The sequence below is a fragment of the Rana temporaria genome, chromosome 10, assembly GCF_905171775.1.
Source record: "Rana temporaria chromosome 10, aRanTem1.1, whole genome shotgun sequence".
NCBI lineage: Eukaryota > Metazoa > Chordata > Amphibia > Anura > Ranidae > Rana > Rana temporaria.
In genome coordinates this window covers 148,655,500-148,680,096 of record NC_053498.1, presented here as the reverse complement: position 1 = coordinate 148,680,096, position 24,597 = coordinate 148,655,500, and the positions used below count along the sequence as shown (strand labels likewise).

Genomic DNA, 24,597 nt, shown 5'->3' with positions numbered 1-24,597 from the left:
AGAGCAAATTTTGCATCTCATTTGGAAACCAAGGAGCCGGAGTATGGAGGAAGAATGGAGGAAACCAAGGAGCCAGAGAATGGAGGAAACCAAGGAGCTGGAGTATGGAGGTAGAATGGGGGAAACCAAGGAGTCGGAGAATGGGGGAAACCAAGGAGCCGGAGAATGGAGGAAACCAAGGAGCTGGAGTATGGAGGTAGAATGGAGGAAACCAAGGAGCCGGAGAATGGGGGAAACCAAGGAGCCGGAGTATGGAGGGAGAATGGAGGAAACCAAGGAGCCGGAGAATGGAGGAAACCAAGGAGCTGGAGTATGGAGGGAGAATGGAGGAAACCAAGGAGCCGGAGTATGGAGGAAGAATGGAGGAAACCAAGGAGCCGGAGAATGGAGGAAACCAAGGAGCCGGAGTATGGAGGGAGAATGGAGGAAACCAAGGTGCCGGAGTATGGAGGTAGAATGGAGGAAACCAAGGAGCCGGAGAATGGAGGAAACCAAGGAGCTGGAGTATGGAGGGAGAATGGAGGAAACCAAGGTGCCGGAGTATGGAGGAAGAATGGAGGAAACCAAGGACCCGGAGAATGGAGGAAACCAAGGAGCCGGAGTATGGAGGGAGAATGGAGGAAACCAAGAAACTGGAGTATGGAGGGAGAATGGAGGAAACCAAGGAGCCGGAGTATGGATGGAGAATGGAGGAAACCAAAGAGCCGGAGTATGGAGGAAAAATGGAGGAAACCAAGGAGCCGGAGTATGGAGGAAGAATGGAGAGGCACACACTGCAAGATGCTTGAAGTCCCAGTGTGATGTTCCCACAGTCTGTGATGATTTGCCGTGTCCTCTGCTGCTGTTGGTCCTCTGTGCTTCATTAAGTCCGGGGTCACCGCAGCCGTCTACCAGGAGATTTTGGAGCACTTCATGCTTCCTTCCACAGACGAGCTCTATGGGGATGATGACTTCATTTTCCAGCAGGACTTGGCACCTCCCCCACACTGCCAAAAGCACCAAAACGTGGTTCAATGACCGTGGGATTACTGTGCTTGATTGGCCAGCAAACTCTCCTTACCTGAACCCCATAGAGGATCTATGAGGCATTGCCAAGAGAAAGATGAGAGACATGAGACCCAACAATGTAGAAGAGCTGAAGGCCGCTATTGAAGCACCCTGGTCTTCCATAACACCTCAGCAGTGCCACAGGCTGAGAGCTTCCATGCCAAAAACGCATTGAGGGGCCCAAACCAAGTACTGAGTGCATATGCATGCTTCTACTTTTCAGAGGTCCGGTATCGTGATATGTACAATCCTTGTTTTATTGATTGCATGTAATATTCTAATTTTCTGAGATTGTGGATTTGGGGTTTTCATGAGCTGTAAGCCACAATCACCACAATGATGAAAAATCAGGAACCCCCCCCAGGAGGAATGGTTGGGAAACCCTCCCCCTTCTCCCCCGAGCGATCATCTACCCCCTCTGATTTTCTGAATGCTGCTTACCTTACAGCAGTAAGGTAAGAAGTTAGTACACCTGCAGGTGTCATTTGCACTGCAGATTCACCACACTTAACGTCACAACGCCACTTGTTGATGCTAATCAGCACCTTTTGGTTTGCACCGTCTCATGGTTGGAAGATTTAAGCCCTTCCAGACTGTGTTTCATCGCACTACTGCACTTTCATTTTTTTATATGGATTACTGTTGATTTACAACCATATTTATGCAGTTTGTACTTTTTAGTATTTATACACCACAGTCACTTTATCTGCAATCATTGCACTTTATTTATCACGATTGATTCTTTATTGATGCATTTTAATATTTCATATATCAGCACTTGAAGATTTATTATTTGTAATGGCACATACTGCTACCTTGTTACTGATCAGCACTTTATTTATTTTGGAGCGCAACACCATCTATTGATTTTCTCATATACTTTGTCATGGGTAGTGTTTGACCCTCACGGTGGCTGCCGCACCATTGAATCCTCTGTACTTGACTCCATACTAGAGCGGGAATACCTATTTTTTCATGGCAAGAGTGACCTTTCGTAAACCCGTGCTGATAACTGCTAATGATACGGTTTTTATCAGAAAATTCTTGGATATGATCTCTTATCATCCCCCTCAGATAGTTTACATACTACCAATGTTAGACTGACAGGCCTATAGTATACAGGAATATATCTCTTCCCTTTTTTTTAATATTGGTACCACGTGGACTTTTCTCCAATCAGCTGGTACCATTCCTGTCAGTATGCTGCCTATAAAGATTAGGACTAGTGGTCTGGCTATGACCTGACTGAGTTCTTTGAGGACTCTTGGGTGTAAGCCACCCAAGCATGTGGGCATAGCTAAACATATTCAACTCCTTTTATAGCAAAAAGTCCCTTATATGTGAGGGCAGGGTGGGCGGACCTTAACATTCAGCCCCAACATGTATGCATCTCTGTTAAGCTGTGGAGGGCGCTTTACCTGCACCCCCAGAACAGTGACCATGCTGTCACCAACAGCTCATGGTCAATTACCAACGATTAGGAGGTAGGATGGGCTCCTGGTGACATCATCCATGTGCAGCCAATCACAGTGCCACATAATCTGAAGGCCCTCCTACCGGCCTTGGGCATCAGAACACATTTAAAGCATTTAATTGCTCCATGTATCCCATATATTTAACAGACCAAAAAAAAGATGACCTGGGCCTCCCCCCCATTACCACCCACTGCTTCAACCTCATGCCAAGATACTCCCACCCACTGTATGGTGGGTGTGTCCAGGGCAGCCATCAGGGGGGTACAGGCATTACACTAGTAAGGGGCCGAATGTACCCAGGGGCCCACAGGAGAAAGGTGTGCTGACACTTGCAGATTTTCGGCAGCCCCCATGTTCTCTGCTCGTGGCAGGAGAGAGGTGAGTGAGAGCTGAGCAGATTTTTGGCAGCCCCCCCTTCTCTGCTCGCGACAAGAGAGAAGAGAGAGGTGAGCTAACACTACACTTGCAAATTTTTGGCCCCCCCCCCCCCCCCCCCCCCCGGTCCTCTGCTTCAGGGGGGTCATGCCTAAAGCTGTGTAAGGGGCCCCAAAATTCCTGATGGATGCCCTGGGTGTGTCTCTCCTGCTGCCAGCTGCATGTGCACACAAGGTGGGTGCTGCTGGGTGAAAGCGGGGGGCTTGTATATAAAAGAGGAAACTCACCCGTGAAGGTGAAACTGAAAACTCACAGGGCCTGGCATGGACACGGATGTGCCTCTTTCCTGGCCAGCTTGGGCTCTCTGAATTTACTGAATTACCTACACAGGGTGACGTGGCAATCGCTTTTCACCAGCGACACAGTATAGAATCTAATGTGACTGGAAGGCCACATGGACCCTTTGGAGAATGGACGGGGTCACCACTGAGACCCATGTGAACCCATGATTGTTAGGGATTATTGTCAGGGATTACAAACACTTTAACTTCTACGATGATCACTACACAATTATTTCACCCTACAGTGAGTGTGCATATTGTATGAGAATTCCAGAAGAATGTACTTTAATGTTTTTCTGTCTCTCCAGTGGCTGCGCCTGCATCCTGTGGAAGTGATTCCTGTGCTGATGATGAGATTTGCATCGATATCGATAGTACTACTAACTGCCAGTGCAATGCAACTGTCTATCCATTCATACGAGGTATGGTATTCTATAATACAATGGTCAGAATGGATCAGGTGCCATTTAAAACCAAATATTGCATTTTCCAATAAACCATATGAAGTGCATGTAACACAAATCAATGTAAGGGGACACTACACTGATCATCAATGTAAGGGGACACTACACTGATCATCAATGTAAGGGGGACACTACACTGATCATCAATGTAAGGGGACACTACACTGATCATCAATGTAAGGGGACACTACACTGATCATCAATGTAAGGGGGACACTACACTGATCATCAATGTAAGGGGGACACTACACTGATCATCAATGTAAGGGGACACTACACTGATCATCAATGTAAGGGGACACTACACTGATCATCAATGTAAGGGGACACTACACTGATCATCAATGTAAGGGGACACTACACTGATCATCAATGTAAGGGGACACTACACTGATCATCAATGTAAGGGGGACACTACACTGATCATCAATGTAAGGGGACACTACACTGATCATCAATGTAAGGGGGACACTACACTGATCATCAATGTAAGGGGACACTACACTGATCACCAATGTAAGGGGGACACTACACTGATCATCAATGTAAGGGGACACTACACTGATCATCAATGTAAGGGGACACTACACTGATCATCAATGTAAGGGGACACTACACTGATCATCAATGTAAGGGGACACTACACTGATCATCAATGTAAGGGGACACTACACTGATAATCAATGTAAGGGGACACTACACTGACCATCAATGTAAGGGGACACTACACTGATCATCAATGTAAGGGGACACTACACTGATCATCAATGTAAGGGGGGCACTACACTGATCATCAATGTAAGGGGACACTACACTGATCATCAATGTAAGGGGGACACTACACTGATCATCAATGTAAGGGGACACTACACTGATCATCAATGTAAGGGGACACTACACTGATCATCAATGTAAGGGGGACACTACACTGATCATCAATGTAAGGGGACACTACACTGATCATCAATGTAAGGGGGACACTACACTGATCACCAATGTAAGGGGACACTACACTGATCATCAATGTACAGGGACACTACACTGATCACCAATGTAAGGGGACACTACACTGATCATCAATGTAAGGGGACACTACACTGATCATCAATGTAAGGGGGACACTACACTGATCATCAATGTAAGGGGGACACTACACTGATCATCAATGTAAGGGGACACTACACTGATCATCAATGTAAGGGGACACTACACTGATCATCAATGTAAGGGGGGCACTACACTGATCATCAATGTAAGGGGACACTACACTGATCATCAATGTAAGGGGGACACTACACTGATCATCAATGTAAGGGGACACTACACTGATCATCAATGTAAGGGGGGACACTACACTGATCATCAATGTAAGGGGGGACACTACACTGATCATCAATGTAAGGGGACACTACACTGATCATCAATGTAAGGGGACACTACACTGATCATCAATGTAAGGGGGACACTACACTGATCATCAATGTAAGGGGGACACTACACTGATCATCAATGTAAGGGGGACACTACACTGATCATCAATGTAAGGGGGACACTACACTGATCATCAATGTAAGGGGGACACTACACTGATCATCAATGTACGGGGGACACTACACTGATCACCAATGTAAGGGGGACACTACACTGATCATCAATGTACGGGGACACTACACTGATCATCAATGTAAGGGGACACTACACTGATCATCAATGTAAAGGGGACACTACACTGATCATCAATGTAAGGGGACACTACACTGATCACCAATGTAAAGGGGACACTACACTGATCATCAATGTAAGGGGACACTACACTGATCATCAATGTACGGGGACACTACACTGATCACCAATGTAAAGGGGACACTACACTGATCATCAATGTAAGGGGGACACTACACTGATCATCAATGTAAGGGGGACACTACACTGATCATCAATGTAAGGGGACACTACACTGATCACCAATGTAAGGGGACACTACACTGATCATCAATGTAAGGGGACACTACACTGATCATCAATGTAAGGGGACACTACACTGATCATCAATGTAAGGGGACACTACACTGATCATCAATGTAAGGGGACACTACACTGATCATCAATGTAAGGGGACACTACACTGATCATCAATGTACGGGGACACTACACTGATCACCAATGTAAAGGGGACACTACACTGATCATCAATGTAAGGGGGACACTACACTGATCATCAATGTAAGGGGGACACTACACTGATCATCAATGTAAGGGGACACTACACTGATCACCAATGTAAGGGGACACTACACTGATCATCAATGTAAGGGGACACTACACTGATCATCAATGTAAGGGGGACACTACACTGATCATCAATGTAAGGGGGACACTACACTGATCATCAATGTAAGGGGGACACTACACTGATCATCAATGTAAGGGGGACACTACACTGATCATCAATGTAAGGGGGACACTACACTGATCATCAATGTAAGGGGGACACTACACTGATCATCAATGTAAGGGGACACTACACTGATCATCAATGTAAGGGGACACTACACTGATCATCAATGTAAGGGGGACACTACACTGATCATCAATGTAAGGGGACACTACACTGATCATCAATGTAAGGGGGGACACTACACTGATCATCAATGTAAGGGGACACTACACTGATCATCAATGTAAGGGGACACTACACTGATCATCAATGTAAGGGGGACACTACACTGATCATCAATGTAAGGGGACACTACACTGATCATCAATGTAAGGGGGACACTACACTGATCATCAATGTAAGGGGACACTACACTGATCACCAATGTAAGGGGGACACTACACTGATCATCAATGTAAGGGGGGCACTACACTGATCATCAATGTAAGGGGACACTACACTGATCATCAATGTAAGGGGACACTACACTGATCATCAATGTAAGGGGACACTACACTGATCATCAATGTAAGGGGGGCACTACACTGATCATCAATGTAAGGGGGACACTACACTGATCATCAATGTAAGGGGGACACTACACTGATCATCAATGTAAGGGGACACTACACTGATCATCAATGTAAGGGGGCACTACACTGATCATCAATGTAAGGGGACACTACACTGATCATCAATGTAAGGGGGACACTACACTGATCATCAATGTAAGGGGACACTACACTGATCATCAATGTAAGGGGACACTACACTGATCATCAATGTAAGGGGACACTACACTGATCATCAATGTAAGGGGGACACTACACTGATCATCAATGTAAGGGGGACACTACACTGATCATCAATGTAAGGAGACACTACACTGATCATCAATGTAAGGGGGACACTACACTGATCATCAATGTAAGGGGACACTACACTGATCATCAATGTAAGGGGGACACTACACTGATCATCAATGTAAGGGGGACACTACACTGATCATCAATGTAAGGGGACACCACACTGATCACCAATGTAAGGGGACACTACACTGACCATCAATGTAAGGGGGACACTACACTGATCATCAATGTAAGGGGACACTACACTGATCATCAATGTAAGGGGACACTACACTGATCATCAATGTAAGGGGGACACTACACTGATCATCAATGTAAGGGGGACACTACACTAATCATCAATGTAAGGGGACACTACACTGATCATCAATGTAAGGGGACACTACACTGATCATCAATGTAAGGGGGACACTACACTGATCATCAATGTAAGGGGACACTACACTGATCATCAATGTAAGGGGACACTACACTGATCATCAATGTAAGGGGACACTACACTGATCATCAATGTAAGGGGACACTACACTGATCATCAATGTAAGGGGACACTACACTGATCATCAATGTAAGGGGACACTACACTGATCATCAATGTAAGGGGACACTACACTGATCATCAATGTAAGGGGGACACTACACTGATCATCAATGTAAGGGGACACTACACTGATCATCAATGTAAGGGGGGACACTACACTGATCATCAATGTAAGGGGGACACTACACTGATCATCAATGTAAGGGGGACACTACACTGATCATCAATGTAAGGGGACACTACACTGATCATCAATGTAAGGGGGACACTACACTGATCATCAATGTAAGGGGGACACTACACTGATCATCAATGTAAGGGGGACACTACACTGATCATCAATGTAAGGGGACACCACACTGATCACCAATGTAAGGGGACACTACACTGATCATCAATGTAAGGGGGACACTACACTGATCATCAATGTAAAGGGACACTACACTGATCATCAATGTAAGGGGACACTACACTGATCATCAATGTAAGGGGGACACTACACTGATCATCAATGTAAGGGGACACCACACTGATCACCAATGTAAGGGGACACTACACTGATCATCAATGTAAGGGGGACACTACACTGATCATCAATGTAAGGGGGACACTACACTGATCATCAATGTAAGGGGACACTACACTGATCATCAATGTAAGGGGGACACTACACTGATCATCAATGTAAGGGGACACTACACTGATCATCAATGTAAGGGGACACTACACTGATCATCAATGTAAGGGGACACTACACTGATCATCAATGTAAGGGGACACTACACTGATCATCAATGTAAGGGGGACACTACACTGATCATCAATGTAAGGGGACACTACACTGATCATCAATGTAAGGGGACACTACACTGATCATCAATGTAAGGGGACACTACACTGATCATCAATGTAAGGGGACACTACACTGATCATCAATGTAAGGGGGACACTACACTGATCATCAATGTAAGGGGACACTACACTGATCATCAATGTAAGGGGGACACTACACTGATCATCAATGTAAGGGGACACTACACTGATCATCAATGTAAGGGGGACACTACACTGATCATCAATGTAAGGGGACACTACACTGATCATCAATGTAAGGGGACACTACACTGATCATCAATGTAAGGGGGACACTACACTGATCATCAATGTAAGGGGACACTACACTGATCATCAATGTAAGGGGACACTACACTGATCATCAATGTAAGGGGACACTACACTGATCATCAATGTAAGGGGACACTACACTGATCATCAATGTAAGGGGGACACTACACTGATCATCAATGTAAGGGGACACTACACTGATCATCAATGTAAGGGGGGCACTACACTGATCATCAATGTAAGGGGGACACTACACTGACCATCAATGTAAGGGGGACACTACACTGATCATCAATGTAAGGGGACACTACACTGATCATCAATGTAAGGGGGACACTACACTGACCATCAATGTAAGGGGACACTACACTGATCATCAATGTAAGGGGGACACTACACTGATCACCAATGTAAGGGGGACACTACACTGATCATCAATGTAAGGGGGACACTACACTGATCACCAATGTAAGGGGACACTACACTGATCATCAATGTAAGGGGACACTACACTGATCATCAATGTAAGGGGACACTACACTGATCATCAATGTAAGGGGACACTACACTGATCATCAATGTAAGGGGACACTACACTGATCATCAATGTAAGGGGGACACTACACTGATCATCAATGTAAGGGGGACACTACACTGATCATCAATGTAAGGGGACACTACACTGATCATCAATGTAAGGGGACACTACACTGATCATCAATGTAAGGGGACAATACACTGATCATCAATGTAAGGGGACACTACACTGATCATCAATGTAAGGGGACACTACACTGATCATCAATGTAAGGGGACACTACACTGATCATCAATGTAAGGGGACACTACACTGATCATCAATGTAAGGGGGACACTACACTGATCATCAATGTAAGGGGGACACTACACTGATCATCAATGTAAGGGGACACTACACTGATCATCAATGTAAGGGGACACTACACTGATCATCAATGTAAGGGGGACACTACACTGATCATCAATGTAAGGGGACACTACACTGATCATCAATGTAAGGGGGCACTACACTGATCATCAATGTAAGGGGGACACTACACTGATCATCAATGTAAGGGGGACACTACACTGATCATCAATGTAAGGAGGACACTACACTGATCATCAATGTAAGGGGGACACTACACTGATCATCAATGTAAGGGGACACTACACTGATCATCAATGTAAGGGGGACACTACACTGACCATCAATGTAAGGGGGACACTACACTGATCATCAATGTAAGGGGGCACTACACTGATCATCAATGTAAGGGGGACACTACACTGACCATCAATGTAAGGGGGACACTACACTGACCATCAATGTAAGGGGGACACTACACTGACCATCAATGTAAGGGGGACACTACACTGATCATCAATGTAAGGGGGCACTACACTGATCATCAATGTAAGGGGGCACTACACTGATCATCAATGTAAGGGGGACACTACACTGACCATCAATGTAAGGGGACACTACACTGATCATCAATGTAAGGGGGACACTACACTGATCATCAATGTAAGGGGACACTACACTGATCATCAATGTAAGGGGGACACTACACTGATCATCAATGTAAGGGGGACACTACACTGATCATCAATGTAAGGGGACACTACACTGATCATCAATGTAAGGGGACACTACACTGATCATCAATGTAAGGGGGACACTACACTGATCATCAATGTAAGGGGACACTACACTGATCATCAATGTAAGGGGGACACTACACTGATCATCAATGTAAGGGGACACTACACTGATCATCAATGTAAGGGGGACACTACACTGACCATCAATGTAAGGGGGACACTACACTGATCATCAATGTAAGGGGGCACTACACTGATCATCAATGTAAGGGGGACACTACACTGACCATCAATGTAAGGGGGACACTACACTGACCATCAATGTAAGGGGGACACTACACTGATCATCAATGTAAGGGGGCACTACACTGATCATCAATGTAAGGGGGCACTACACTGATCATCAATGTAAGGGGGACACTACACTGATCATCAATGTAAGGGGACACTACACTGATCATCAATGTAAGGGGACACTACACTGATCATCAATGTAAGGGGGACACTACACTGACCATCAATGTAAGGGGGACACTACACTGACCATCAATGTAAGGGGGCACTACACTGATCATCAATGTAAGGGGGACACTACACTGATCATCAATGTAAGGGGACACTACACTGATCATCAATGTAAGGGGGACACTACACTGATCATCAATGTAAGGGGACACTACACTGATCATCAATGTAAGGGGGACACTACACTGATCATCAATGTAAGGGGACACTACACTGACCATCAATGTAAGGGGACACTACACTGACCATCAATGTAAGGGGGGCACTACACTGATCATCAATGTAAGGGGACACTACACTGATCATCAATGTAAGGGGGGACACTACACTGATCATCAATGTAAGGGGACACTACACTGATCATCAATGTAAGGGGGACACTACACTGATCATCAATGTAAAGGGACACTACACTGATCATCAATGTAAGGGGACACTACACTGATCATCAATGTAAGGGGGACACTACACTGATCATCAATGTAAGGGGGACACTACACTAATCATCAATGTAAGGGGGACACTACACTGATCACCAATGTAAGGGGGACACTACACTGATCATCAATGTAAGGGGACACTACACTGATCATCAATGTAAGGGGACACTACACTGATCATCAATGTAAGGGGGGCACTACACTGATCATCAATGTAAGGGGGACACCACACTGATCACCAATGTAAGGGGACACTACACTGATCATCAATGTAAGGGGGCACTACACTGATCATCAATGTAAGGGGGACACCACACTGATCACCAATGTAAGGGGACACTACACTGATCATCAATGTAAGGGGGACACTACACTGATCATCAATGTAAGGGGGACACTACACTGATCATCAATGTAAGGGGACACTACACTGATCATCAATGTAAGGGGGACACTACACTGATCATCAATGTAAGGGGACACTACACTGATCATCAATGTAAGGGGACACTACACTGATCATCAATGTAAGGGGGACACTACACTGATCACCAATGTAAGGGGGACACTACACTGATCATCAATGTAAGGGGGGACACTACACTGATCATCAATGTAAGGGGACACTACACTAACCATCAATGTAAGGGGACACTACACTGATCATCAATGTAAGGGAGACACTACACTGATCATCAATGTAAGGGGGACACTACACTGATCATCAATGTAAGGGGACACTACACTGATCATCAATGTAAGGGGACACTACACTGATCATCAATGTAAGGGGGACACTACACTGATCATCAATGTAAGGGGGACACTACATTGATCATCAATGTAAGGGGACACTACACTGATCATCAATGTAAGGGGACACTACACTGATCATCAATGTAAGGGGGACACTACACTGATCACCAATGTAAGGGGACACTACACTGATCATCAATGTAAGGGGACACTACACTGATCATCAATGTAAGGGGGGGCACTACACTGATCATCAATGTAAGGGGGACACTACACTGATCACCAATGTAAGGGGGACACTACACTGATCATCAATGTAAGGGGGACACTACACTGATCATCAATGTAAGGGGGACACTACACTGATCATCAATGCAAGGGGGACACTACACTGATCATCAATGTAAGGGGGGACACTACACTGATCATCAATGTAAGGGGACACTACACTGATCATCAATGTAAGGGGGACACTACACTGATCATCAATGTAAGGGGGCACTACACTGATCATCAATGTAAGGGGACACTACACTGATCATCAATGTAAGGGGACACTACACTAACCATCAATGTAAGGGGACACTACACTGATCATCAATGTAAGGGAGACACTACACTGATCATCAATGTAAGGGGACACTACACTGATCATCAATGTAAGGGGGACACTACACTGATCATCAATGTAAGGGGACACTACACTGATCATCAATGTAAGGGGACACTACACTGATCATCAATGTAAGGGGACACTACACTGATCATCAATGTAAGGGGGACACTACACTGATCATCAATGTAAGGGGGACACTACACTGATCATCAATGTAAGGGGACACTACACTGATCATCAATGTAAGGGGACACTACACTGATCATCAATGTAAGGGGGACACTACACTGATCATCAATGTAAGGGGACACTACACTGATCACCAATGTAAGGGGACACTACACTGATCATCAATGTAAGGGGACACTACACTGATCATCAATGTAAGGGGACACTACACTGATCATCAATGTAAGGGGGACACTACACTGATCATCAATGTAAGGGGGACACTACACTTATCACCAATGTAAGGGGGCACTACACTGATCATCAATGTAAGGGGGACACTACACTGATCATCAATGTAAGGGGGACACTACACTTATCACCAATGTAAGGGGGCACTACACTGATCATCAATGTAAGGGGACACTACACTGATCACCAATGTAAGGGGACACTACACTTATCACCAATGTAAGGGGGACACTACACTGATCATCAATGTAAGGGGGACACTACACTGATCATCAATGTAAGGGGGAACTACATTAGCCACCAAGAGTCAATGTACTGTATGCAAAATATAAGTTTATTTGACTTGAACTCTTTGACTCTAAGGCAGCTTTCTCCCCAGTCCCTGATCATTCTTGCCACCCTAACAAATAATTAGTTCCGCATTGACTTCAATGGCATGCAATGCCGCATGCGGCCAGAGGTGGGGGGTGGGGGCGCCGGAGAGCCCCGGGAACACACAGAAAGGCCAGAGGACAGCTCGGCTGACCTCGGCAAACCTCGGCAAGACTCCGTTCCCGAGTCTTTCCGAGGTTTGCAGAGGTCAGCCGAGCTGTCCTCGGGCCCTTTTCCGTGCATTTGTGATCGGCTAAGATCAGCATCATTCGGCTCCGGCGCCCCCCCCCACCTCAGGCAAAACGTGTTACTGCACACGGCTTTGGCCTGAATCCTGCTTGTTTTGCGAGACAACACTTGCAAACCGAGTTAGAATTTTTAGAAATACGGCGCTCATATATCCGAGGTTCCACTGTAGTGTATAATGTACATCAATCGCGTCACCGTCACCTTCTCCTCTCAGAAATATTGAATGAATTTTCTTATTTTTCAGGAGCCGCTCCAGACGTAAATTATACTTGTGCTGGAGCAAAGTTCAATATACAAGTGTCAAAATGTTGGTTGGACAAAAACGGTTATAATACGTCTGATATCAGGCTGAGCAGCACCAACCCCGAGTGTTGGGCAGGAAAGGAGGTTGTGGGTGGAACATTGGAGATGACCCTTCATCGTCCATTGATCAGTTCGGACTGTAACACTGAAGCTGTGGCAAGTTCTCCTGACACCGTCTGACTGTTATACAAGAGAAGTAAAATCAGATACATTAAAGTACAGTGCCTTGAAAAAGTATTCATACCCCTTGAAATTTCCCACATCTTGTCATGTTACAACCAAAAACGTAAATGGATTTTATTGGGATTTTACGTGATGGACCAACACAAAGTGTCACATAATTGTGAAGTGGAAGGAAAATTATAAATGGTTTTCAAAATGTTTTAGAATTAAATATGTGAAAAGTGTGGGGGGAGGGGTATTTGTATGGCGCCCCCCGGAGTCAATACTTTGTAGGACCCCCTTTCTCTACAAGTCTTTTTGGGGGTGTCTCTACCAGCTTTGCACATCTAGAGAGGGACATTTCTGCCCATTCTTCTTTGTAAAATATCTCAAGCTCTGTCAGATTGGATGGAGAGCGTCTGTGATCAGCAAATTTCAAGTCTTGCCACAGATTCTCAATGGGATTTAGGTCTGGACTGTGACTGGGCCATTCTAACACATGAATAGGCTTTGATATAAACCATTCCATTGTAGCTCTGGCTGTACTTTAGGGTCGTTGGCCTGCTGGAAGGTGAACCTCCCCCAGTCTCAATTTTTTTGCAGACTCTGTCAGGTCACCTGTGGCCAGGTGACAAGTGGGGGTCAGGGATGCATCACAGGGTAGTGAACCCTATAGCCGACTGCTGCAATCAGAGAGGAAGCAACCCCAAGATCGCCCAGGGCGCGGAGTCTAAGACCCAGCTTTGTGTTCACCAGAGCCTCTAGTGGTGAGGATGGCCTTCGCCGCAGCTGGATCCAGGTCGTGACCCCTGGGGTCCCCTAGGTCACACTCCGCAGAGAGAGAGAGGAAGCAGCAGGCAGGACAACCGGTAGTGATGGGTAAGCCGAGGTCAGGGCAACAGGAAGACTAGGGTAACCGAGGGACAGGCAAAAGGTCAAGGGCACAGGCAAACAGGAGAAGTCAGAGACGAGCCAAAAACGGTACACAGGAAGATAATCGTAGCACACTGCAGACAGGAACTTGAGCAAACAACACTGTTGAACAGCACTGCAGGCCTGTAGTGCAGTGGTTAATATAGACTTCCTGGGATGGCCTGGGTGGGGCCATACAGGAAGGAGAGGAAATAAGAAGGTAACCAGAACAGAGTCAGGTCTCTTAATGGACAGATGGAAACAGGTAAGCTGCCAGACTATTGCATATCCATGACAGACTCTAACAGATTTTCTTCTAAGATTGTGCTTTATTTGGCTCCATCCATCCAACTCTGACCAGCTTCCCTGTCCCTGCTGAAGAAAAGCATCCCCACCGCATGATGCTGCCACCACCATGTTTCACGGTGGGGATGGTGTGTTCAGGGTGATGTGCAGTGTTAGTTTTCCCCCAGACATAGCGTTTTGCTTTTAGGCCATAAGGAGGCTCCTCTACATTTATAAACTGAGGCATCATAAACACAGTTTACAATGCTCAGTTATAAATGGACAGACAGTGATCACTGACTCTGTGTATTCAGAAAAAAAGAAGGAGATGATAAATTACAGATTTACTGGCTCCTTCCTCCGCTCTCCATTCTGACAGATCCGGGACAGAAGGGGAACGGAGGAGCACGGAGGGGGACCGGAGGACACAGAGAGGGACTGAAGGAGAAACAGAGGAGCACAGAGATGGGGATCTGGAGGAGCATGGGGGAAAACAGAGAAGGACACAGGGGACAGTCAGGGATGATCGGTGCAGCAAGTTACAAGCACTGATCATTCCTGTATAGATTTCAGTAAAGCAGCTAAAAGCTGTGGGGGGGGGGGGGTGGTAGGGGGGAGTTAATTAAGCAGCTATAAGCTGCTTTATTGAAATCTATACAGGGAGATTGGTGCTTGTAACTCCCCCCACCGCCACACTGATCACCCCTGACTGCCCAGGAGGTCAAACATCGGAGCATTTGCATGAGTACGAATGCAAATGCTCATATCGGTGCAACCCTATTCACTATATTACCAAAAGTATTGAGACACCTGCCTTTACACGCACATGAACTTTAATGGCATCCCAGTCTTACTCCGGAGGGTTCAATATTGAGTTGGCCCCGCCCTTTGCAGCTATAACAGCTTCAACTCTTCTGGGAAGGCCGTCCACAAGGTTTAGGAGGGTGTCTATGGGAATGTTTGACCATTCTTCCAGAAGTGCATTTGTGAGGTCAGGCACTGATGTTGGAGGAGAAGGCCTGGCTCACAGTCTCCGCTCTAATTCATCCCAAAGGTGTTCTATCGGGTTGAGGTCAGACCTCTCTTGCTTTGTGCACTGGTGCGGAGTCATGTTGGAACGGCAAAGGGCCATCCCCAAACTGTTCCCACAAAGTTGGGGGCATGAAATTGTCCAAAATGTCTTGGTATGCTGACGCCTTAAGAGTTCCCCTCACTGGAACTAAGGGGCCAACACAACCCCTGAAAAACAACCCCCCACCATAATCCCCCCTCCACCAAATGATTTGGACCAGTGCACAAAACAAGGTCCATAAAGACATGGATGAACGAGTTTGGGGTGGAGGAACTTGACTGGCCTGCACAGAGTCCTGACCACAAGCCAATAGAACACCTTTGGTATGAATTAGAGCGGAGACTGCGAGCCAGACCTTCTCGTCCAACATCAGTGCCTGACCTCACAAATGCTCTTCTGGAAGAATGGTCAAACATTCCCATAGACACCCTCCTAAACCTTGTGGACGGCCTTCCCAGAAGAGTTGAAGCTCTTATAGCTGAAAAGGGCGGGGCCAACTCAATATTGAACCCTCCGGACTAAGACTGGGATGCCATGAGTGTGTAAAGGCAGGCGTCCCAATACTTTTGGTAATATAGGGCCAGATTCAGATACAATTACGTTGCTCCACGGCAGTGTAACGTATCTGATTTACGTTACACCGCCGTAGATTTACACCGTAAGTGCCTGATTCTCAAAACTCTTACCTGTGTACTTGCGGCGGTGTAACGTAAATGCGCTCGGCGCAAGCCCGCCCAATTCAAATGGGGCGGGCACCATTTAAATTCGGCGCGTTCCCGCGCCGAACGTACTAAGCATGCTCCGTCCGGTAAATTACCCGATGTGCATTGCGCTAAATGACGTCGCACGGACGTCATTTGTTTAGACGTTAACGTAAATGGCGTCCAGCGCCATTCACGGACGACTTACGCAAACGACGTGGTTTTTTAAATTTTGACGCGGGAACGACAGCCATACTTAACATGGCTTAGAACAACTAGGGCTCAGCCCTAATTTTCCGCGACGTAACTCGACGGAAACGACGTAAAGTTAGATCGACGGGCATCGCGGACGTTCGGGAATCGCCGTAACTAGTCATTTGCATATTCTACGCCAACCTCAATGGCCTCGCCACCTAGCGGCCGGCCTAGAATTGCATCCTTAAGATCCGACAGTGTAATTCAATTACACCTGTCGGATCTTAGGGCTATCTATGCGTAACTGATTCTATGAACCAGTCGCATAGTTAGGACGGCCGTAACACAAAGATACGCCGTCGTATCTCTTTTGTGAATCTGGCCCATAGTGTATTAGTTCATCAGTCCTCTGCTTCTCCTGTTACTGTGTAGTCATAGGCTGGGGGCGGGTCCATGATGACCTAGGTTTAGAGGAAGTGGGAAGTGGGATGAATACCAGACTGACGACATTTTGTGGTAAAAAGTACTGCTGGGGAAATCTCTAGATGGAAGCTTATCTTTTGATGGACTATTCTAATTTATCTAATTGTTTTTGGCCGGACTTCCTTTTTTAACCTGTCAAAGAATTCACTGACATTAATTGTAACTGTTTTCTGGCCCTATATAATGACTTCTGTATTTCCTCTCTCTACAGGTGAATGTGACCCATGTCACCTACACAAACCAGCTGTATATTTTTGCCAAGATGGATCCAATCCGAATAACAAATGATGTTATCATTAATATTTCCTGCTCTTTCCCGCTGTATACGACTGTCACACTGCACCCAACACTTGGGTAATTATTATTACATGATGTTGGTATTCAGAAATCCATGCTGGACATTTTTTATGATATTGGATTCCATCACAAAACCTTGTATGAGGTCCTTTAGCAAACCTTCATGTATTTTCCCTTCAGTAGAAGTTTAAATTAAAGGAATTTGTGGTACTTACTGGTTGAAGACCTTAATCCCTTCTTAAATATAGACACCACGGTGGCCTTGTGCCAGGTCTTAATAAATTAGAAACAAAGCCTTAGCTATAACTGAGCTCAGCTCTCGGAGGACACATGGGTGTAGGCCATCTGGGCCAAGTGTCCCTGCAATAGAAGAGTTTTTATATCCCGTGTCTCCTCCCTTCCTTCTGTTTCAGTACTGCAGCCTTCATAAGCCTCTTCGGTATTCAATGCTCTTGAGTCTCATCTGCAGTGCTCTATGGTTCCTCCCTTCATCCTCTATGTCTCTGCTGAGTCCTGTAGTGACATTGGGGTCAGAGGAAGGAGCCATGGCATGTGCTGGCAGACACAGGAATCCCACACTTCCGGAAGTGTAGAATACTGAAGAGTCTGGTGGAGGCTGCAGCACAGGAACGGAGGTAGGTTGTACATCAGCTTTACCTCCCCCACCAGTATACTCAAAGCTGAAAATATCTAATAGGTTTGCTCTTTCGTTTTCCTTGGGTGCAAATATTTCAGTTCATACAATCTGTATAATAAATTAACATAATATGTTGGCTTCTGATATTGAGATGCCACCATCAAAAGTCACAGTTCTGCCCATCTGCTGCAGCCATAACATAGACTGGGGGCACTACACTGATCACCAATGTAAAGGGGGGCACTACAAAACCTATTTTATCCCCAACACTGACAAATGCATACACTCTGTATAATAACATAGATGCATGACTAAATACACTATGTTACCCAAAGTATTGGGACGCCTGCCTTTACACACACATGAACTTTAATGGCATCCCAGTCTTAGTCCGTAGCTTCAACTCTTCTGGCAAGGTTTAGGAGGGTGTCTATGGGAATGTTTAACCATTCTTCCAGAAGCGCATTTGTGAGGTCAGGCACTCATGTTGGATGAGAAGGCCTGGCTCACAGTCTCCGCTCTAATTCATCTCAAAGGTGTTCTATCGTGTTGAGGTCAGTCACATTCCTTCACCCCAAACTTGCTCATTCGTGTCTTTATGGAGCTTGTTTTGTGCAGTGGTCCAAATCATTTGGTGGAAGGGGGATTATGGTGTGGGGTTGGGCTTGGCCCCTTGGTTTCAGTGATGGGAACTTAAAGCGGGAGTTCACCTGAAAATGTTTTTTTAACATTAGATTGGGCCTAATTACGGGAAGCAGAATCGGGTGTTTTGTTTAAAATCAATGCAGTACTTACCGTTTTAGAGATCGATGTTCTCCGCCGCTTCCGGGTATGGTCTTCGGGACTGGGCTTTCCTATTTGATTGACATCCTTCCGACGGTCGCATACAGCGCGTCGCGAGTTGCCGAACGTCGGTGCGGCTCTATATTGCGCTTGCGCACCGACGTTCGGCTACTTTCGGAAACTGGTGACGCGCTGTATGCGACGGTCGGAAGGCTGTCAATCAAATAGGAACGCCCAGTCCCGCAGCCCATACCCGGAAGCCACGGAGAAGATCTGTAAGTACTGCATTGATTTTAAACAAAACACCCAATTCTGCTTCCCGTAATTAGGCCTCAATCTAATGTTAAAAATTGTTTTTTTTTTGGGTGAACCTCCACTTTCATGGCTTCATCATACCAAGACATTTTGGGCAATTTATGCTCCCAAATTTGTGGGAACAGTTTGGCAACATGACCTCAACCCGATGGAACACCTTTCGGATGAATTAGAGTGGAGACTGTCTTCTCGTCCACACCAGTGCCTGACCTCACAAATGCAAAGGGCGGAGCCAACTCAATATTGAACCCTACGGACTAAGACTGGGATGCCATTAAAGTTCATGTGTGTGTAAAGGCAGGTGTCCCAATACTTTTGGTAATATAGTGTATTAGTTCATCAGTCCTCTGCTTCTCTTGTTACTGTGCAGTCAAAGGCTGTGGGGGGGGGGGGGGGGGGGGGGTGGGTCCAGTATGACCTAATCTCAGAGGAAGTGGGTTAAATACCAGACTAAGGACATTTTGTGATAAAAAGTACCAATACTTTTGGTAATATAGCATACCTACAAGAGTTTCTAGGTAGGTAACCTTTTGTTGTGTGTTTATTTTCCAGGCCTATAGCAAATGCAAGTTATTCAGTCTACATGAGAGCCTATACAGATAACCAATTTGTGACCCCTCTCTCAAACTCCTACCCCCTGTATGTGGAAGATACCGTCTACATCTCAGTGGTCGCACCAGATCTGGATGCCAACACCTTCAATTTCAAAGTGGTGAATATTTATGCCTCTCCTACCAATTCAGGCTCCAACAAGTACTATCTTCTTAAGAACGGGTAAGTGCACAAAATACTGGTTAGCAATTCTTTGTGTTCTCTGTATACTTTTGCAGCAGTTTCCTCGCAGGGGCCGCTGGTATCTGGTTTCCCTACTCCTGCACAGCCAGGCAACACGCATTCCCCGCTTGAATCCAAACACATGAAGTCAATACCTTGGCTTTGTTTTTTTATGTTTTATTAGGGTTAACAACTTGGATGGGATGAAGGGATTTATGAGATGCCCAACTTGAAGCAAAGAACAAGAATAAAGTGCTAATTTTAAAGGCTAACATGCAAGGTATTTTCCTAGAAAGTGTTTGAGGACCCGGGTCCTGCCCCAGGGGACATGTATCAATGCAAAAAAAGTTTTAAAAATGTACGTTTTTTTCAGGAGAAGTGAATTTAATAATGCTTAAAGTGAAAAAATAACAGTCAAATATTCCTTTAAATTTCGTACCTGGGGGGGTGTAAAGTATGCCTGTGAAATATCGCATGTTTCCCGTACTTAGAACTGTCTCCGCACAAAATGTAATTTCTGAAGGGAAAAAAATCATTTAAAAAGGACTCGTGGCTATAATGAATTGTCGGCTCCAGGCAATTCAGAGAGAATTCATTCATAAAAAAAACAAAAACGTGGGGGTCCCCCCAAATTCAATTACCAGGCCCTTCAGGTCTGGTATGGATATTAAGGGGAACCCCGCCGTCAATTAAAAAAAAATTACCATTCCAGACCCTCTGACGCAAGGGGGAAGATCTGGGCTTCCCCAGTGACGTAGCAGAGGGTGCGTCAGAGGGGGACGGGGTCCCATGACGGGTGACCCCGCCTCACCTATATAAGAAATGTCACTAGCGCCAGCCGCTCCCTCGTCCCTCCCTCTTTTCTGCGGCTGGCCAGGTTGCGTGCTCGGAAAAGGGGTCTGGTGTGGATTTTTGGGGGAACTCCACGCCATTTTTTTTTTAAATTTGGGGTGGAGTTCTCCTTAAAGTCCACACCAGACCTGAAGGGTCTGGAATGGATATTTGGGGGGAACCCCACGTCATTTTTTTTTAAATTGACGGCGGGGTTCCCCTTAATATCCATACCAGACCTGAAGGGCCTGGTAATTGAATTTGGGGGGACCCCCATGCTTTTTTTTTTTTTTTATGAATGAATGAATTCCCTATGAATTGCCGGAGCCGAAAATTCATTATAGCCGCAAGTCGGTTTAAATGACTTTTTTTACACTTTGTGCAGGGACAGTTCTAAGCACAGGAAACATGCGCTATTTCACAGGCATATTTTACACCCCCCCTAGGTCCGAAATTTAAAGGAATATTTCACTTTTATTGTTTCACTTTAAGCATTATTAAATTCACTGCTCCCGAAAAAACTGCCGTTTTTAAAACTTTTTTTTGCATTGGGGACCTGGGGTCTCCCATAGACATTAACAGGGTGTTCCACAGCTTTTCGAATTTGCTGCGAACACCCCAAATTGTTCGAGTCGAACATGAGTTTGACTCAAACTCGAAGCTCATCCCTACTGTAGAGGTTAAATTGGTGGGGGGTGAGCCTGTCAGTGCTCAGACCATACGCCGCACCCTGCATCAAATTGGTCTGCTTGACTGTCGTCCCAGAAGGAAGCCTCTTCTAAAGATGATGCACAAGAAATGCCGTAAACAGCATACTAAGGACATAGATTACTGGAACCATGTCCTGTGGTCTGATGAGACCAAGATAAAAGTATTTGGTGTCAGATGGTGTCAGGTGTGTGTGGCGGCAACCAGGTGAGGAGGACAAAGACAAGTGTGTCTTGTCTACAGTTAGGCATGGTGGGGGGAGGGTCATGGTCTGGGGCTGCATGAGGGCTGCCGGCACTGGGGGGCTACAGATCATTGAGGGAACCATGAATGCCAACATGTACTGTGACATACTGAAACAGAGCATGATCCCCTCCCTTCAGAGACTGGACCGCAGGGTAATATTCCAACATAATAACCACCCCAAACACACCTCCAAGACCACCACTGCCTTGCTAAAGAATCTGAGGTTAAAGGTGATGGACTGGCCAAGCATGTCTCCAGACCTAAACCCTATTGATCATCTGTGGGGGGATCCTCAAACGGAAGGTGGAGGAGTGCAAGATCTCCAACATCCATCAGCTTCGAGATGTCATCATGGAGGAGGGGAAGAGGACTCCAGTGGCAACCTGTGAAGCTCTGGTGACCTCCATGCCCAAGAGGGTTAAGGCAGTGCTGGAAAATAATGGTGACCACACAAAATATTGACACTTTGGGCTCAATTTGGACATTTTCACTTAGGGGTGTACTGACTTTTGTTGCCAGCGGTTTAGACATTAATGGCTGTCTGTTGAGTTATTTTGAGGGGACGGCAAATTTACACCATTATACAAGCTGTACACTCACTACACAACATTGTAGATACAGGGCCAGATTCTCAAAAACGCGCCTATCTATAGGCGGGCGTAGCGTATCTCAGATACACTACGCCGCCGTAACTTAGAGAAGCAGGTCACGTATTCTCAAAGAACTTGTGGCCAAAGTTACGGCGGCGTAGTGTAACTGTGCCGGCGTAAGCCGGCGTAATTCAAAGTAGGCTAGTGTGGGCGTGTTTTATGTTAATCTATCGTGACCTGACGTGATTGACGTTTTTAACTAATGGAGGATGCGCCATCCGTGAACGTATCCCAGTGCGCATGCTCAAAATTACGCCACAAATAGTCAATGTTTTCGACGTGAACGACTTACGCAAACGACGTAAAACACGACACTGTTCGTACGTTTCCGACGTCCATACCTAACATGACTTACCCCTGCTTTATGAGGGGTAACTTTACGCCGGCGTATGTCTTACGTAAACAACGTATCTTGCTACGCCGGGTGCACATACGTTCGTGAATCGGCATATCTAGCTCATTAGCATATTCGACGCGTAAATCTACGGAAGCGCCACCTAACGGCCAGCGTAAATATGCAACTAAGATACGACGGCGTAAAAGACTTAGGCCGTGTACAGACGACCAAACAAGTACGATGAAAGCGGTCCGCCGGACCGTTTTCACCGTACATGCCTGCCAGAGGGTTTCTGTAAGATGGCTGTACTAACCATCGTACAGAAAGCCGCGCGTAAACAATACGCGGGGCGTGTCCGCGGTGTCGCCGCGTCCATGACGCGGCGACATGGGCGGGCCTGCCAGTTAAATGCTTCCATGCATGCGTCAAAGTCATTCGACGCATGCGAGGGATGGCGGGCGCTCGGACATGTACGGTAGGTCTGTACAGACGACCGAACATGTCCGAGCGGGCAGGATTCCAGCGGACTGTTTTAAAACAAGTCCAGGAATATTTGCCCGCTGGGAAAAGGCCCGGCGGGCAAATGTTTGCTGGAATCCGGCCCGCTCGCGCCTACACACGACCGAACATGTCTGCTGAAACGTTTCAGCATACATGTTTGGTCGTGTGTATGGAGCCTTACGCCGCTCGTATCTTAGCCGAATTTATGCGTAACTGATTATAAGAATCAGCCGCATAGATACGACGGCTCTCATTCGGACTTACGACGGCGTACATGGCGCTACGCCGTCGTAAGTCCTTTGAGAATCTGGGCCACAAAGTGTCATTTCTTCAGTGTTGTCACATGAAAAGGCAGAAGAAAAGATTTACAAAAATGTGAGGGGTGTACTTACTTTTGTGAGATACTGTATAGATAACTCTAATAGTATGTACCAGTATTGTGTTATACTCTTTAGATTACAGTAACTGAAAGCTGATAAAAGGTTTTCTGTATCCAGGTGCCCCTCTAGTGATGTATCTGCTGGTGATCTAACAGTGGAAAGCAATGGAGTCGGCGCTGAATCTCGGTTTGCGGTGAAAGTCTTCCGGGTGACCGATTCTTACTCCGCCCGTCTCTATGCGGAAGTTTCACTCTGCACTAAGGATTGTAACTCGGTAAGACTCACCACCATACACATAGAGGGTGTTCTGTGATTTCTGAAAAAACAGTCAGGGATTATTTAGCCAT

At 46.0% G+C, this 24,597-nt stretch overlaps 1 protein-coding gene across 1 annotated transcript in view; it reads left to right on the top strand.

Moving 5' to 3' along the window:
- The window catches only part of LOC120915895, a 97,069-nt gene extending 72,734 nt beyond the window's left edge, over window positions 1–24,335 (top strand). The window contains exons 18-22 of the mRNA XM_040326709.1: window positions 3,547–3,660; window positions 13,923–14,137; window positions 18,003–18,145; window positions 20,376–20,597; window positions 24,326–24,335. Coding sequence (XP_040182643.1) covers window positions 3,547–3,660; window positions 13,923–14,137; window positions 18,003–18,145; window positions 20,376–20,597; window positions 24,326–24,335 — 704 coding nt within the window. The remainder of the gene's footprint in view (window positions 1–3,546; window positions 3,661–13,922; window positions 14,138–18,002; window positions 18,146–20,375; window positions 20,598–24,325) is intronic.
- The last annotated feature ends 262 nt before the right edge of the window (window positions 24,336–24,597 follow it).